Source organism: Python bivittatus, unplaced genomic scaffold (genome assembly GCF_059951505.1).
Source record: "Python bivittatus isolate LINGU-HERP-01145 unplaced genomic scaffold, Pbiv_v1 ctg000570_np1212, whole genome shotgun sequence".
NCBI lineage: Eukaryota > Metazoa > Chordata > Lepidosauria > Squamata > Pythonidae > Python > Python bivittatus.
The window spans coordinates 10,000,001-10,013,185 of record NW_028277097.1 but is presented as its reverse complement, the minus strand read 5'-3'; the positions used below and the strand labels follow the sequence as shown (position 1 = coordinate 10,013,185).

General features: G+C 36.8%; 1 protein-coding gene across 2 annotated transcripts in view; it reads right to left on the bottom strand.

The window, feature by feature from the left end:
- ZFR (zinc finger RNA binding protein) overlaps nucleotides 1–13,185 on the bottom strand; it is a 53,269-nt gene that overhangs the window by 13,021 nt on the left and 27,063 nt on the right. The window contains exons 11-16 of one of the 2 annotated variants that reach the window (XM_088152974.1): nucleotides 12,933–13,078; nucleotides 12,557–12,719; nucleotides 10,109–10,314; nucleotides 8,098–8,248; nucleotides 4,934–5,075; nucleotides 530–627 (exon numbers count right to left, since the gene is read on the bottom strand). In XM_088152974.1, the coding sequence (XP_088009100.1) occupies nucleotides 530–627; nucleotides 4,934–5,075; nucleotides 8,098–8,248; nucleotides 10,109–10,314; nucleotides 12,557–12,719; nucleotides 12,933–13,078 (906 nt within the window). The remainder of the gene's footprint in view (nucleotides 1–529; nucleotides 628–4,933; nucleotides 5,076–8,097; nucleotides 8,249–10,108; nucleotides 10,315–12,556; nucleotides 12,720–12,932; nucleotides 13,079–13,185) is intronic. The other variant, XR_015798306.1, reaches the window with a different exon arrangement.

The following is a 13,185-nucleotide window of genomic DNA, read 5'->3' as shown; positions in this document are numbered from 1 at the left end:
AAAAGTAAAGAGCTAACAAGTAGAGAGAATGAAAGGCTATGGGAATCTGTTTGGTTTCTTGCTTGTGCCTTTGCTGAAGCGCAAAGTCACAGAACCAAATAGTTTCTCACCTTTCATTCCCTACACTTAATGAGCTTAAAGAAATAAAAAGTAAAAGTCTTATATCTAAAACACAAAGCTTTAAACACACATTCTGTTATTTAAAGCAAAGTTACTCTGCAGCCTTATGGAATACATAACAGATACAAAACATACAATTCCCCGAGAGCGAGTCAAATGTTCAACCTCGCTATCTGGTCAGAAAAACAAGCTGACATCAAATTGGCAAGAACTGAGTAAACAGTTCTTCTGAACAAATCTTCAAAGATGAATTAATTTTTCCCCTCTAGCCATTTAATTTTATATATGTGTACATATATTTACTATGGGCAACCTGGATTTTTTTTGTGTGTAGTTTAACATCCAACTGAACAACTGCACTACTCTCTCTCATAAGGCTACAAGAAGAAAGTAAAATGATGTTCCGAACCTGGAACCACTTAGCGTGGCGTAGAGCAGCCAGAGCGTCAAGGCATTTTTGCCTGTCCAAGACGTCCGGTGGGTCTTTCACCATACCCGAAGTTACATCTAAAATGGATTGAATTGGCAAAATGCAGTGAGGAATGGGTGTTTGACCAGGTGAGCAAGACAGTTCCTTAAAATAGCTTCCATGTCACACATGCCATTTATTTTGAAATCCCTGTCTCCAATGTATTATCATCAGCAATATTCCTTAAACTGTGTATCATTTAGCCCAATATGAAAAATAATCAAGAGCATAACAAAATGTTAGCTCTTAATCTTATCTTTTTACGCTCATCTACTTGTGAAGAACATCCACTAGAAAAATGATTTCCCCCTAAAATTAAAATGTTGAAGGAAGAATGGTTGGACACAGTGCACCAGCACAGGAAACACAAGACAGAAGGAACACAAAAATCCACTTGAATGAAGTAAAAGTTACAACAAACTGTGAGCAAAATCAATCTGGAAATTCTCCTGTGCGGGCTTCACTGAACTGAATGGGCATTTGCATTTGCTTCCCATTCATTTTAATGAAACTTGTGCAGGAAAACCTCCCAGTGAATTGTGCCCTGTGTTTGTTGGGACAACTTAAAATGACCACATGCTACCTTAAAACATAGTCCCAGTTAAAAGTAAAATTCTCAAGTACTCAAGAGGTACTACAATACCTCACATTAATGCAAGGACAAAGTATACTTATAGAACAATCAAGGTTATTTGATTTTATGGAGTTGAAAGAAATGTGAAGTACTGTACAAAATTTTAAGCCAGGAGCATCTGTACATTTTCATATTTCTTACTCTGTTTTGGTCCTATAGTATGAAGGTGCATGCCATATATATCCATCCCAATTTCATCTAGAAAGATACCAAGAGAAAACTAGAAAGACTTAAGAGAAGAAAAAGGTGGGAAAAAACCCCAAACCATGAAGACCAGAAGTTATGTAGAAAGAAAAACACTGTACCTAGTCAAAACCCTAAAAAGATTTTTGCCAATTGTGTCTAAACATGGGGCATAAAATTACATCAATTTTAACTGTGATTTTGAAACTACAACTTATCAGTGATAATATTGATAGCTAGATTTCTATTTTTTGCCAAAGTGAGCTTGCTGTTACAATAAACATTTAATGTGCCACAAGACACAACTGAACATTAAAATGTAACCTAATATAAGCAAACATACTAGTAACAGCAAATCAAAGACTCAAAAAACACACCAAGGAAAGAATGTAAAGCCAAGGAATTAACAGATCAGGCTTGACAGTTGGCCATCAATGAAGACATGAAGAGAAATGAGTCAGGAGGAAATGTCAAGCTTGAAATTATGTCATACTTGATCTATGCACAGAATATTTCAGTTTTATAGGGAATGCTATGTCTGTGGAAATCCTCATGAATATTTTACCATGGGATTTATGGGTCATGTACTATCATTTACTTGCTACCTCTATACAAATTAAAGATTGATATCCACTAATTGGAGATTTAAAAGCAAATGAAGGAAGACATTAAGATAATAGATACTTTCAAGTGAAAGGCAAAAGAAATTTAAGGATAAAAGAGTCAACTGAGGCCAAAGTCGTCATTATTATTTAGTAAGATGTTTTTAAGGTTTGTAGCAATATTGTCAAAATAGGTAATTTATTCTGTTTCATACAGCTTGTACTTATAAGTGACTTCAGTTACTATGTCACTGAAGTCTTAAATAATTATTCTTAAAATAATTTAAAAATGAACATTAGCACTTCAAACCACTTTTTATAATTAAGTACAAATAATGTTTATTAATAACCCATATATAATTAATGAGCAAAAGAAAGTATACGATTCAGCTCTATTATTAGTTAGCATTTTGCCATTGACCTCAGCGTAAGCTAAATTGTATCCATCCATAAATCAACTGTGAAACTTGGAGTCATCAGAAGATGCCAAAGCAGCTATAGAAATTGGGAAGAGATCTAGGCTGGATATCCATAGAAGCAGCTTTCCTATATGTGGATTTTTGCATCTGTTTTAAGATTCCAAATGGATTAACCCCTTAAACTCTAGTCCTTAATCAATACATTAAAACATTAGCCATTATTTTCTAAATTGATTACTTTTCTGTATTCTGTATATAAGGGGTTAATCTTCAGTAAGACATGCTGTGTCCACACTATTTCATTATTAAAAAGTTAACAGGTAGGTCATGCTCTTTCAATTCCAGATATGAATTAAGTATTACCCAGTCAACTATTTCAACACTAGTGTGAACACTGCTTAATTCCAGAGAGAAAGACAAGGACAAGAAGAAAAAAAACCAACACAAAAGTAACAGTAAATGCTAGGACTATGCAACCAAACACCCTCATTGTTCAAATATGGCAGGTGTGACACTGAGCTTTAAAAACCTTGGTCAAAAATCCTTCCGATGTCTTGGTAGCAATCCCTGACAGGATTCAATTGTCTCTGCTAGAAGGCTTTGGATGGGGACTAACAAAGCTAAGGATAAAAAACAAACATAAAACAGAAATATTCTTTGCTGAAGAAACACATTCCACAGCAGTTTCGAGCATTTTTAGTATTATATTCAGAGCAAATTCAGTAAAATTTACTGTTGAATGCACAAAACTGCAAAGCAAAATTCCTATATAGTTAACAGTTTTGTGTTACCTTCTCTTTCTTTCATCTCCCCCTTCAGTTTGTAACTGAATAGGATTACACAGGATTAAAGATATCATTTAGCAAACAAGAATACATTAACTAAAAATTGGACTCTTCCAACAAAGCCTTCCTTGTCACCTGAATTTAACTCCCAAAAGCCAGCTAGATTCCATCAACCTTTTTAAGACACCGAGCATTAGCTGCAGTATTATATATATATTTTGCAACAAATAAGCAACAATCTTTATAGAGCCTTGTTTATTGCAAATCTGCATTTAAATATCATCATTTAGACATTTCAAACTTTTTTTTTGCATATTTGTTTAAAGCTGCTCAGTGTCTTGAGGAAATTATTCAAAATAAAAGCTTTGCTTCCTTCAAGGTAATACTCAGCAAGTGAATTAAACTTAGAATAGCAACTGTAATTCAAATCTGGATCAGATAAAAATAGAGCTTTGTTTTCTTTTAAGACAAAGAGCCAGTGTGTCCAGAATCCAAATGCTCTAGTGAAAAAAAAAAGTGTGACTTTTTTCATAAACAATACTTGGGGGGGGTAATATTTATATGCCATGTGTGTTTATGTTTGTATGTAAATATGAAGAAATTGAACTCATGGCAACTAGGCAACACTTTTTTCTATCTGAATGTAATGCTTATATTGCATATAAAGCATTCAATTAAAACATACATTCATGTTTAGCCATATTGTCAAAGAAGCTTTTTGATTAAGTTTTCTTAAATTATACTTTTTAAAAGCACAATGCTATGAATTCATTCTATGGCTGCATGCATGCAACCTATCTCTGGCCCCTATCAAGAATTTTAACATAGCCAACAATACAACTGTGTTTTCTGTTTTATACATTCCTAGCCAATAATGTAACCCTGTGAAAACAATTATTTTGCAGATGTAAGACAAAAGAAAATAAAGTTCACTTTATCTGACCCATATATAGAGCCAACACATTGCAGACATTAAATTATCATGCTTGCTGGCTTTAAAACATCTGTAGCTTTCAAAGTATAACAGAAGTGACCCTAAAGCAACGCTGCTGGCACAGTAGGATGGCAGAGATTATAAATCCATACTGCTTTTCAAAGCTCCAGTATCTACTTTGACTGATCTCAGCTACCTCTTTATATTATACTATAAACACACTGCATGTGTACTGTTCAGTTAAAACACTCTGATCAACACCAGGAGCTCCACAGGTGACACTCTAGATCAAAAATCAACCTCAAAAAACTGGAAAAAAAAATACACACCTTGCTCCAAGCAAAGTCATAAGTGTTTTTAAATTAAAAATCAACTATGCAATTAGACATTAAATACAGCAAAACCATATAATAGATAACAAGACTGATCTATAGTCAGAGACACAGTATGATTTCCTGACGCAATTTCTCTTTTACAGAACATTTCTTGATGATCAGCTTGTAATACTTGCCACAAAACATTTTATTTTTCTGAAGATTTTTCCAACGAAACTAAAAAAAGAAATAAATCATATTTTCCAGAAATCTGAGGTTGTTAGTTACAGTAAATAAATCTAAAATAAGAATGTAGGTATTTTAAAAAAGTGTACTCTAGCAAAAGTTGTTCATAACTGAATTGAATCTAAATGTGTATCACATGCCAGCATGTTGCCTTCCAGGACTTAATGCAATCTTAGAATAGTATGAATTCTTAATTAAAATTGAACATCTTTTAACAGATTTCGAACCTCCATCCCTCATGTTCTCTTCCCGAATCACTGGTGATGTCAAAGTTATCGTCACTTGCATTTTTGGTTCCACACATGAATTCAAAATGATTGCTGCTTCTTGTACAGCACATTTTATTTCATATTTCTCAGGGCTGATTACCTACAGGAAGGAAAATATTAAAACTTTTTCACAAAACAGAGAAGCACTGTTTTATATTTATATATTGCATTCTTTATTTTTATTTTTTTTCATTCTGTGATTGTTTGTTTTTATGCTGGATGCTGCCCAGAGTCATACCTTTTGAGTTGGGTGGCGTTATAAATAATAAAATAAAATAAAATAAAAATAAACTGACTTGAACTGTGAATTAAGTTCTGTATAGTATCCAAGCACCTGTGATGTACAAAACACTACCCCAACCTGGGGCCCTCCAGTTGTTGTATTTTGGAGTTGCAATCAGAAAATATTTGGAGACCACCCAGCTGGAAGACAATAGTCTGTTGTGTCTGATGATAATGTTCCCTCTATCATCATCCATCTGTTATATACATATACATACATTTACTATATTGTCAAGCCCCATAAAACTGGGCAAGATCAAGAAAGTAAGAACCATACAGATTTCAGTAAGGTATCTTTTATGCTAGTCTGGGGAAAATACTGAATCTTGGAAACTAAGAAGTATTTCCCACTTTCATTTATAATAAATTCATTAAGGCAGAGTGTCCTTGAATGATCTAAAATGTTTCTTCTCAGTTTTCTTTCCACCTTGGGCTAAATTGCGATTTATGGCATAAGCTGTCAAATGTCTGGCCTGCTATTTCTTAATTGTTTATATCTACGCTCTTCCCCATTCCTTTTCCAAGTTCCTCACAATCTCTCACATAGTTTATTTATTTGATTTATATAGCCACCCATCTCGTATATATGACTGGGCAGCTTACAATAAAACAGATAAAAACAAACAGAATACATAATATAAATAAAAATACATGGCAGCTGAGCTTCATAAAATAACTGTCAACAAAGCCAAGAGACAGGCTTTATCATGCTTCCAGGGCCCCAGGCCCAGGCCCAAAATAAGGTTTTTAAGGCCTCGCCAGGAGGCCCAGGGCTAACGTAATCTCAGGCGGAATGATGTTTCACAGGATGGGTGCCATGGCAGAAAAGGCCCTTCTCCTGGGTCCTGCCAGCCAACATTCCTTAGCTGATGGCAATTATCTAGTTAATTACATAGACTTTACAGCCCAAATAAATATTATCAAACTTTTTTAAGAAGAAAAAAAATTGAGAGATTCAATAATATATTTATATCCTGTAAAATATATACAAGTAGTCCTCGCTTAACGACGGTAATGGGGATCGGAATTTCCAACTATAAGAGATGTGGTACTAAAACATGTCATGTGACCGCATTGCTTAGCAACGCCAATCCTGGCAGTCCCCACTGCTGTCGTTAAGTGAGAATCGCTGGTCATTAAGCAAGGACCTCCTCGCAACTTCCTGCTGGCTTCCAACAACCAAAGTCAGTGGGGAAGCTGGAAGGAAGCTGCAAGTCCCAAATGGCTTGCAAGCAGCCCAGTGGGCAAGTAAGTGGTGCGTGCAAGTGTTTTTGGGCATGGGATTGGCTGAGGCCAGGTGGGGGATGGTGTGTGGGTGGTTGTAGCAGTGCACGCGAGTGATTTTGGGTCCCGGGTGGCTACTGCAGGGGGGGGGAGGATGTGCGAATGGCTGCAGCGGCATGTGCAAGCAATTCTGGGCCCAGGGCTGGCTGCTATCCAGTGGGGGAGGATGTGTGGGTGGCTGCAGCAGTGCATGCGAGTGTTTTCAGGCCCGGGAGTGGCTGCTGCCAGGTGGGGGAGACTTACCCAAGTGACTTGCAACCTTCCCTGCTGGCTTCCTCATTCATTTTGCTTGTGGGTAGCCAGCAGGGAAGGTCGCAAATAATGATCATGTGATTGTGGGGCGCTGCAACTGTTGTAAGGGCGAGCCAGTTAACAAGAGCCCAGATCGCAATCACATGACTGGGGGGGAGTCGGGCGACAGCAACTTTGAGGACTGGTCATAAGTATCACTTGTTCAGTACTATCGCAACCATCCTGAACGAATGGTTGGTAAGTGAGGACTACCTGTAGTTTGACTAGAAAACCTGATAATAAATGGGTTCAATTTTTAAAGATTCATATTTTTTGTAATGTTTGTTTCAGCGTATTATCACAGCCTCCCTTTTGGAGTGACATAATTTGTTCTAACATCTGTTCAATGTAGTAAAGTCAATCCATTCCAAATGTAATAGTCCACCAGTGTAAAGATGAGCTCCATATGATTCCCTACAGTGAGAACTGTCTTGCATCCTATCTTTAAAGAAAAAAATATCAATTAATTGGAACAATATAAATAATGCACATGGTTCCTTCAGAATCCAATCCACAAGTACAAAATGGTTCAGGAGAAACATTTTGCTTTTTAATTTGGCCTCTCTCTGATTTTACAGCAGAAACATAAACTCATGTTTTAAACTGGTTTAAAGGTTTATCATACATTTGCTTCAAATAAACACTGAAACATATTCAGCAAATTAAAGATATAATTGTTAATAGAATATGAAATAAATAATTCTCTTTAATATCCAACATGGGTGGTCATGTGCTTATAGACTTGCAAGCAAAATGGCATTACCTAAAAATAAGATACTCATGGATATTAAATTATAAATGACAAAGAAAAGTATCTCTTTTTCCACAGCCTATGGAATGCTGGAGGCAGCACTGAAAATGGGAAGATGGAAGGAAAAGGAGAGGAAAAATGAGATATTAGGCAAGAAGTGGCTACCGGTCTTCTTGAGACCCTTCCAATTTACAGTATGATGGAAAGATGATGATCACTTTAAGGTTAAAAATCTCTTCCAAAGTATACATCTTTTCATTTCAAAACAGTCTGAGAGGAAATAAAGAAACCCTTCCAGTTGCCATTTTCCAGAACTTTGGGTTACTCCTACCCTCTACTCAAACAAATACTACAAATCTTGCTGGACATAAACCATAACATTGTTGTGCTGTAGTTATTTCTATTTGAAAAATAGCTTTTTTTACTTGCTTTAAAATAAACGAGAGGGATTTCATTTACTGTCAGAATCTTTAATCTTTATAAAAATACAAACCAAATTTAACACCATACATACGGCAAGTTGCTTGGGTAGACTTTCAGCAATGCGACTCAATAATGTTTTAGTTGGTTTCTCAGCACACAGCAAGACAAGGTTGACATTCCGGTCTCCCCGAAGAAGCAAACCTTTAGCTAACACTCCTACTCGTAGGACTCCTTTCAAAGCTCTGTATAAAAATTAAGCTTCCATTAGAAGCAAAGTGTAACCAATTTTCATTGTCACTCTACTCTAAGAAAGTATTCATTAAGCAATAGAAATCCAGTATGTATTATATTCTAGATCAGAGTAAGCAACATTTTTTGCATATCCTATGTGATATACCAGGAACCACATTCAAAAACTGGACATGACAGAAAATAGTGAGCAGGATTAAGAGATATGGTAGGGTAAAGCAGAAAGATACCAATTACTGAATACATTAAATATTAACTTCAAAATAAATCTTCTGTCTCCAGCAATGGTCTGTCTGATACTTCTAAGAAATCCAGCTAAAAGGCCTGAAAGCTTTTATACACAAGATAGTACTCTCATAATTTGTTCTCATGTGTATTTTTTCCTAAAACTGAAGATAAATTGCTCAGAACCATATATACCAGAGCAAATACAACACATTTTGTCATCAAGTAGGACATTTGAAAAGCTGAAGAAAATACAATTTAAAACAGATGTTTCAAAATAATTCTAAAGTTTAACTTAATATAATGTTAATCTATCTTAAATTGTTATCATCCTCAATATTTGTCAACTAGTATTTTATTTCAATTCAGGTAACTGCCTAAAAATATCATAGAGCATTTTTGTTTCCAAATGGCATGCTGCTGAATTTCAAGACTAAGCTTCATGTGGGCCACAACCCCCTTTTAAAGTTATTCAAATTACTAGACTTCATTACATTGTATGGTAGTAAATTCCATGGTTTAACTATATGTTGTATGAAACAATACTTTCTTTTTTCTGATGCAGAGAGCCTAACTTTGGAACTAAGAGGAACCAATCAACAAAGAGGTGCGTGACAAGGTGGGTATTTCTGGCATTGTTCTTTCCCTACATTAACCTGAAGACAAAGTGTTAGACAAGGAAAAGCACACCAAACTGTTTTTAGCTTGCAAAAATCCACTGCACTGCTGAGATAGCTTTTCATCTGCAGGATGAAAAGGATAGGTAATCCTTGATGGTTTGTCCAGCAAGAAACTTGTTCCACTAGCATATAATGAGGGATCCGTTACATGTAGCCCTCAGGTTACGATAGCAACCGGGACTGGAATTTCTGTTACTAAGTGATGTGGTGGTAAAGCACGACATCACATGAACACATTGCTTAGTGGCAGCAATCTCGTGGTCCTGGTTGCTGTCGCAACCCCAGGACTACACAGGTCATTAAGGGATAAGAGGTGGGAGTCCCAGGCAAGCAGGCTGGCAGGTGCTGCGGGCAGGTGCTCTGGAGAGTGGGTGGATGCATGGGTGCCGCAGGCAGAAGCTCTGGAGCGTGGGTGCCACAGAGGGGTGGGGGTGCTGCGGGCAGCCACTCTAGAGCGCAGGCAGGTGCAAAAGTCGTGAGAGCGGGATCAACTTCCAACTTTGTGCTGGCTTCCCATTGACTTTGCTTGTGGGAAGCTGGCGGGGAGCATTGGAAATCGCGATCACTGTGGCTCGCTGCGAGGTCGTAATCACAAGCCGGGCACTGTGCACCTGGATCGTGATCACGTGACAGCTGTAACTTCACAGACCGGTCAGAAGTTCCCCTCGTTCAGTGCCATCGTAACTTTGAACGGTCACTGAACAAGTGGTCCTAACTACCTGTGCTCTGATCAGAGAAACCAGAATGTCTAGGCACAGATCTGGAATTAATAGTAAACAAGAATCCTGATAATAGGCTCAGGATAAGCAAAGAGAGAATTCAGGACAATGTTGTGATCCCAAGCACAAATTATGGTTCTATTTTGTACTATCTGGCTTGCCAAACATAGGTAATAGCAGGTTTCAAAATAAAAGGAAATATAAAAGAATGATAAAAAAAAAAGCAGACCTGTCTTTATTGCCTTCTTTTTTATCATCTCCTTCCTTTGTCTTGTTTTTCTCATTATCAGTCATGTTATCCGATACAAGTTTCAGTGCACGCTCAGTGATAGAAACTATCTTTTGGACTGCCTGAAGTTCCTCCTCAGTTGGATAGATGGCTGCATGTTTGGTCATTACATAACGGTCATCAGAGGAGTCTGGTCGACGTAATGGCTACAAAGAGAAATTGATTAAATTCAGTTAGCTTCCCAAATAGTTGTGCTTTACTTCTTTCCGATACTTGCTATTCATTTCAAATACTGTCTCGCTCTTTAGAAGAACAGATCAAGAAGGCTTGTATACTCTTAAAAATATGAACATTAAAAATAGTTGGCATAACTTTTCCACATAAACTACTCACAAGGGCAATATTGGAACTGGGCTTTTCCGCTCAGGGAAGGAAATGAGGTGTTAAAGAATGGGCTTCAAAGCTCTCATGATTAATTAAAAATCAAGAGATATGAAGATGAAGAAATCTGAGGCTGTCTTTGTGTTAAAGAATGTTTGATTAGCATAGATATGGCTGAACAATTGGAATAAGCAAAGATTCCAGCTTAAAAAAAATTAAGGAGTGTGAAGCTTAATTTTTCTTTGGGTCTGTCATTCTTGCTGTAACTGAAAGGAAAATCAAGTTTAGTTTTACTATTTCAAGCTACTAGCCTAAATTTCAAGTGATTGTAACAACAACAGCAGCATTTTTCTTGATGTAGTTATTTCAGTCTAACAATTTAAATGGTAGCAAATCTTATCTGTGAGGTTTTTGTTCTTCTAATTAAAATATTCTATGAGTACAGCTTAACTTTAGGTGGCAGCACCTAGCCAACCTTTGCTCACCCTGGAAAAGCTAAGCAGGATTAGCCTTGGATAACTGGATAGGAGATCAAAAGGAAATCCAAGGTCTGAGGATACTTGGATACTGAAAAATATATGGAACAAAGGAAATGACAAGCCACTTCTATATTGCTACCAAGAAAACAAAATGGACATATATATGCAGTTAATCTTCACTTGAGAGAAACCTTAACATTAAAATCTGTAGAATGGATTTTTTTTGGTGGAAGCTAAGCCTGTTACTAAATATTCAGTGTGTTTTGTAAATTGAATCTATAAATATCAGAAGTTGACATCAATGAATTCAAAGGAGCTCAGATGTAATAATATGATAGCAGTCATGCTACAAAGGAATTTCCAAATTAGCAATCTTCATTTTTATTTATTTATTAAATTTGTATGCTGCCCATCTCCCCCAATGGGTGACTCTGGGTGGCTCCAGTTTCTTAAAAATGAATTGTAATCTCTTAATTTACTACCAGAATATTATTGTTTAATATTTTTGCCTATAGAAAATTATGTGACACTAAAAAAGCTAATAGTCATATAATTTTTAAAGGAAATTAAGCTTCCTGAAGTTGTGGAATAAATCATAGAGTCACCGTGCTATATAATAACCAAAATTCAGTACAATTTTAATATATCCTACAATACACTGGTTTCATAGGGATTAGATTTCAAAGTGAGAGAGCAAGTTTGGTGTAGAGGTTAAGGTTAGAAACTGGGAGACTGTGAGTTCTAGCCCCGCTTTAGGCACAAAGCCAGCTGGGTGACCTTGGGCCAGCCCTAGGAAGGAGGCAATGGCAAACCACTTCTAAAATCTTGCCAAGAAAACTGCAGGGACTAGTCCAGGCAGACGCCAGGAGTCAACATTGACTCAAAGGCACGCACGCGCGTACACACACAATAAATTCAGAGTTAGCTAAAGTTTGGTAGCCAAACTGCACTGTGCAATCCTGACATTCTAAATCTTCATCTCTTCAAAGTCTGTGGTAGCAAATATATGAAGGAAACAGACAAAACTGATATTTTTCATTAATGAACAATGCCATTATAACCAGACAAATTGATTTCTAGTGATCATGATACCTGTTACAGATACTGTACAAGCAATTACTTTCACCACGAGGCACCACATTGCTGGTTCCATTAAATGTGGGTAGCCAGAATTTATTCTATGGGATTCAAACCCTCTACTGAGAACTGAACTCATGGACCTTTGCACTTAGATGACTATATTCAGTGGATTAGCTTTAAGAGCTATCCAGGTTCTGGAGCTCAGCAGTGGCAAAATGTAACATCTGTATCTCTCTGCTCAGAGAGCCTAAGGGAAGGTGGATTGTATATAGCATTCTGACAGCCTCAGATACAAGCAATTTAAGTGGCTGCAATAGGCTATTAAAGTTAACCAGAACAAAATACAGTTGAAGTGTCACAAAAGCTACACTTTTACCTAGCATTGCTAAAATAAGCATTAATATAACTTGTTGCTGTAAGATCTTCCAATAAGAAACAATCCTAAAACACATGCAAGCCAGTTATACAAAGAGTCAGTATCAAATGTTTTAAGTAAATGAGGACTCACAGCAGGTCCCTGTGGCTGTGGTGGCATTCCTGGTCTAACACCAAGTAATCCAAGAGGGCCAGGAGGCCCATGAGGATATCCTCCATCAGGTATTCTACGACGATCATCCCAGTGATGCTGTTCATCTTCCATCCTCCTCCAGTACATGTCTTCCTCATAGCGTCTGTAGTATACAAACCAAATCACAATATATCAAATGTCTGTCTCCCTGTCTGTCTGTCTATCTCACATGGGCCCTAACTAAGTTTTCTTTTGGAAAGAGGGGATTCTTATCAGATAAACACAGTCCAAGAACATCCACAAGAACCCACTCATCAAAAAAAAAAAATATATGGTCAACTGAGTATGAATTGTATTAAGCTAGCTGGCATACTACCTCATTTCCATTCTCCATCGTTCTTCTTCTTCACGCCTTCTCCAATATTCTTCTTTCTGCATCTGCTTTCTCATCTTTTCTTCTTGTATCTTCCTTGCCCGGATGCTAGGTTTCACTTCTACTTGCAGGTCTGGATTTACTTTTTTCTGTTTTAAATATGAAGATTTTGAATACATTTATCTAAGACTTATCTTCCATGGGCAGAGCCAATTATTTTCACAATGTTAAAACCGCAACTGCACATATACATGTA